Source organism: Branchiostoma floridae, chromosome 17 (genome assembly GCF_000003815.2).
Source record: "Branchiostoma floridae strain S238N-H82 chromosome 17, Bfl_VNyyK, whole genome shotgun sequence".
In the NCBI taxonomy this organism is placed as follows: domain Eukaryota; kingdom Metazoa; phylum Chordata; class Leptocardii; order Amphioxiformes; family Branchiostomatidae; genus Branchiostoma; species Branchiostoma floridae.
In genome coordinates, this window is record NC_049995.1 from 1,055,746 (window position 1) to 1,057,608 (window position 1,863).

A 1,863-nucleotide genomic window follows, 5' to 3' on the forward strand; every position below is an offset into this window, starting at 1 on the left:
CAAAAGTTAGGTGTGACGGGTTCTTCGGTGTAATATAACCAGCTGCTACCTCGCCGTGTGCCTGCGAAGCTGGTGTGTTGCCCCGAAGGGCTGTTATACCGGCTATATAGATACATAACGCCTGCTGGTATAATTTGTTAATTTTCCAATCGGTCCACTGATTTTTTTGGGGTCCAGTTTGTCCGGACCGGTTTGACAAGAAAAAGACGGTTTTGTACCGGTGTGACAGGGATTTCGCCCCCCCGTAATTTCGCCCCCCCCCCCGGGGGCGAAATCGCTAGCGATCTCGCCCTCCCCGGCTAGTGATCTCGCCCCCCTATCTCGCCCCCCTTTAGCGATTTTGCCCCCCCCCCCCAAAAGCAGGTTTACATGACATTTTAGAAGTTGATTGGTATAAATCACAAAATGCAGTTTCAGAATGATATAAGTACACGAGTTTGATACATATCTCCATCCATATTATCAATATTAACGTAATTACATGTTGATAAGACAGTTGAAGTTGTTTCGGACAAGGAGGGTTGGGTCCCTTGTATTCCAATTATTGCATATACTTGAGTCTCGACATAAGATGTTGACCTGTCCTCAAGCAACCTATATATCTCTAATATGAAGCCTCTACCATGAATTGACCACAAAAAAAGTATGAAATGTCTTTATTAGTTATGTAGATAAGGTATTCATTAGGTATCCCTATGGGTATCTTCACCTCCAATATGACTGTTTTTTTAGTATTTATAAACTGGTGTTTTAACCGTGTTTCTTAAGACTGGTACTTTACCAGTGTTTTTGTAGCATTTCGCAACAGGTATATGGACTTGCGCGTAGATAGTGTTTATAATAACTTCGAAACTATGAATCACTTGTGTTTTTTTAGTGCTTTGGAAATGTTTCCTATACAAGATAGAAAATACTGTGACAAATTGAAAACATATAGCTGACTTATTCCATGCCGTAGATGGTGTTGATTTATACGTTCACGATAGCGCTGCCTTTTTTGCCACCTCAACTGCAAAAAAAGTGTCTTTTTCATTTCAATGGCTTGTTTGCACCGAACCATATATTATCGACTTTCGAGGTATAACATCTTGAGGTAAAAAGGTGCCATATAGGTGCCAGGTAACACACCATATACGTTACTCCCCAGGTGCAGTATAGTACCAGGTAGCGAGCCTAATACGTAGTAACCAGTTGCTCTTGAGAACCCTCCGAGAAGCAATGTTCTTAAGGGGGACGAAAACACTGGCGGGTATGGGGGGTGGGGGCGAAAACGCTAAAGGGGGGCAAAAACGCTAGTGATCTTGCCCCTCCGGGGGGGCGAGATCACGGGGGGCGAAATCGCTGTCACACCGGTACACCAAACAGGTACCAACCCCATGTCCACCCAATAATTCATCACTAAAAAAACACAGTACACTCACCTTCACTCCCATCACTGAGGGAGTCATCACTGGTGGAGTCAGCTTGATCCGGCACTGCGTACTCATCCTCAGAACCACTGTCATTCAGCCCCACGATGGAGTCCTTGTGTTCCCTCCTCAGGTGATACTCCACTCCTGATTGGGTACGGAACTCACGCGGACACTGCAGGCACTTAAACATGCCGCCAACTCCTTCCGGTCTCTGAAAAAAAAACACATCTTTTTCTTCACATCATTACGCTAAGATGTGTGAGTGGAGACCCTGGAGTTAACACTTCCTGTATGTCTACAAAATTGGACAAGTGCCAAACCAGCTTTACAATGCTCCAAGTCTTGAAGTGGTCAGTACACCAAAAAGTAGTTACTCAAGCAACTGGGTATGGTTTTGGAAACGGTCAGACCTTTCGGATAGAATCCACTATCCTTCGTCAGTGACACTGAA

General features: G+C 44.6%; 1 protein-coding gene across 1 annotated transcript in view; it reads right to left on the reverse strand.

Moving 5' to 3' along the window:
- Positions 1-1,863, reverse strand: part of LOC118404874 — a 22,930-nt gene that overhangs the window by 9,932 nt on the left and 11,135 nt on the right. Inside the window, exon 9 of the mRNA XM_035804254.1 lies at positions 1,422-1,623. Coding sequence (XP_035660147.1) covers positions 1,422-1,623 — 202 coding nt within the window. The remainder of the gene's footprint in view (positions 1-1,421; positions 1,624-1,863) is intronic.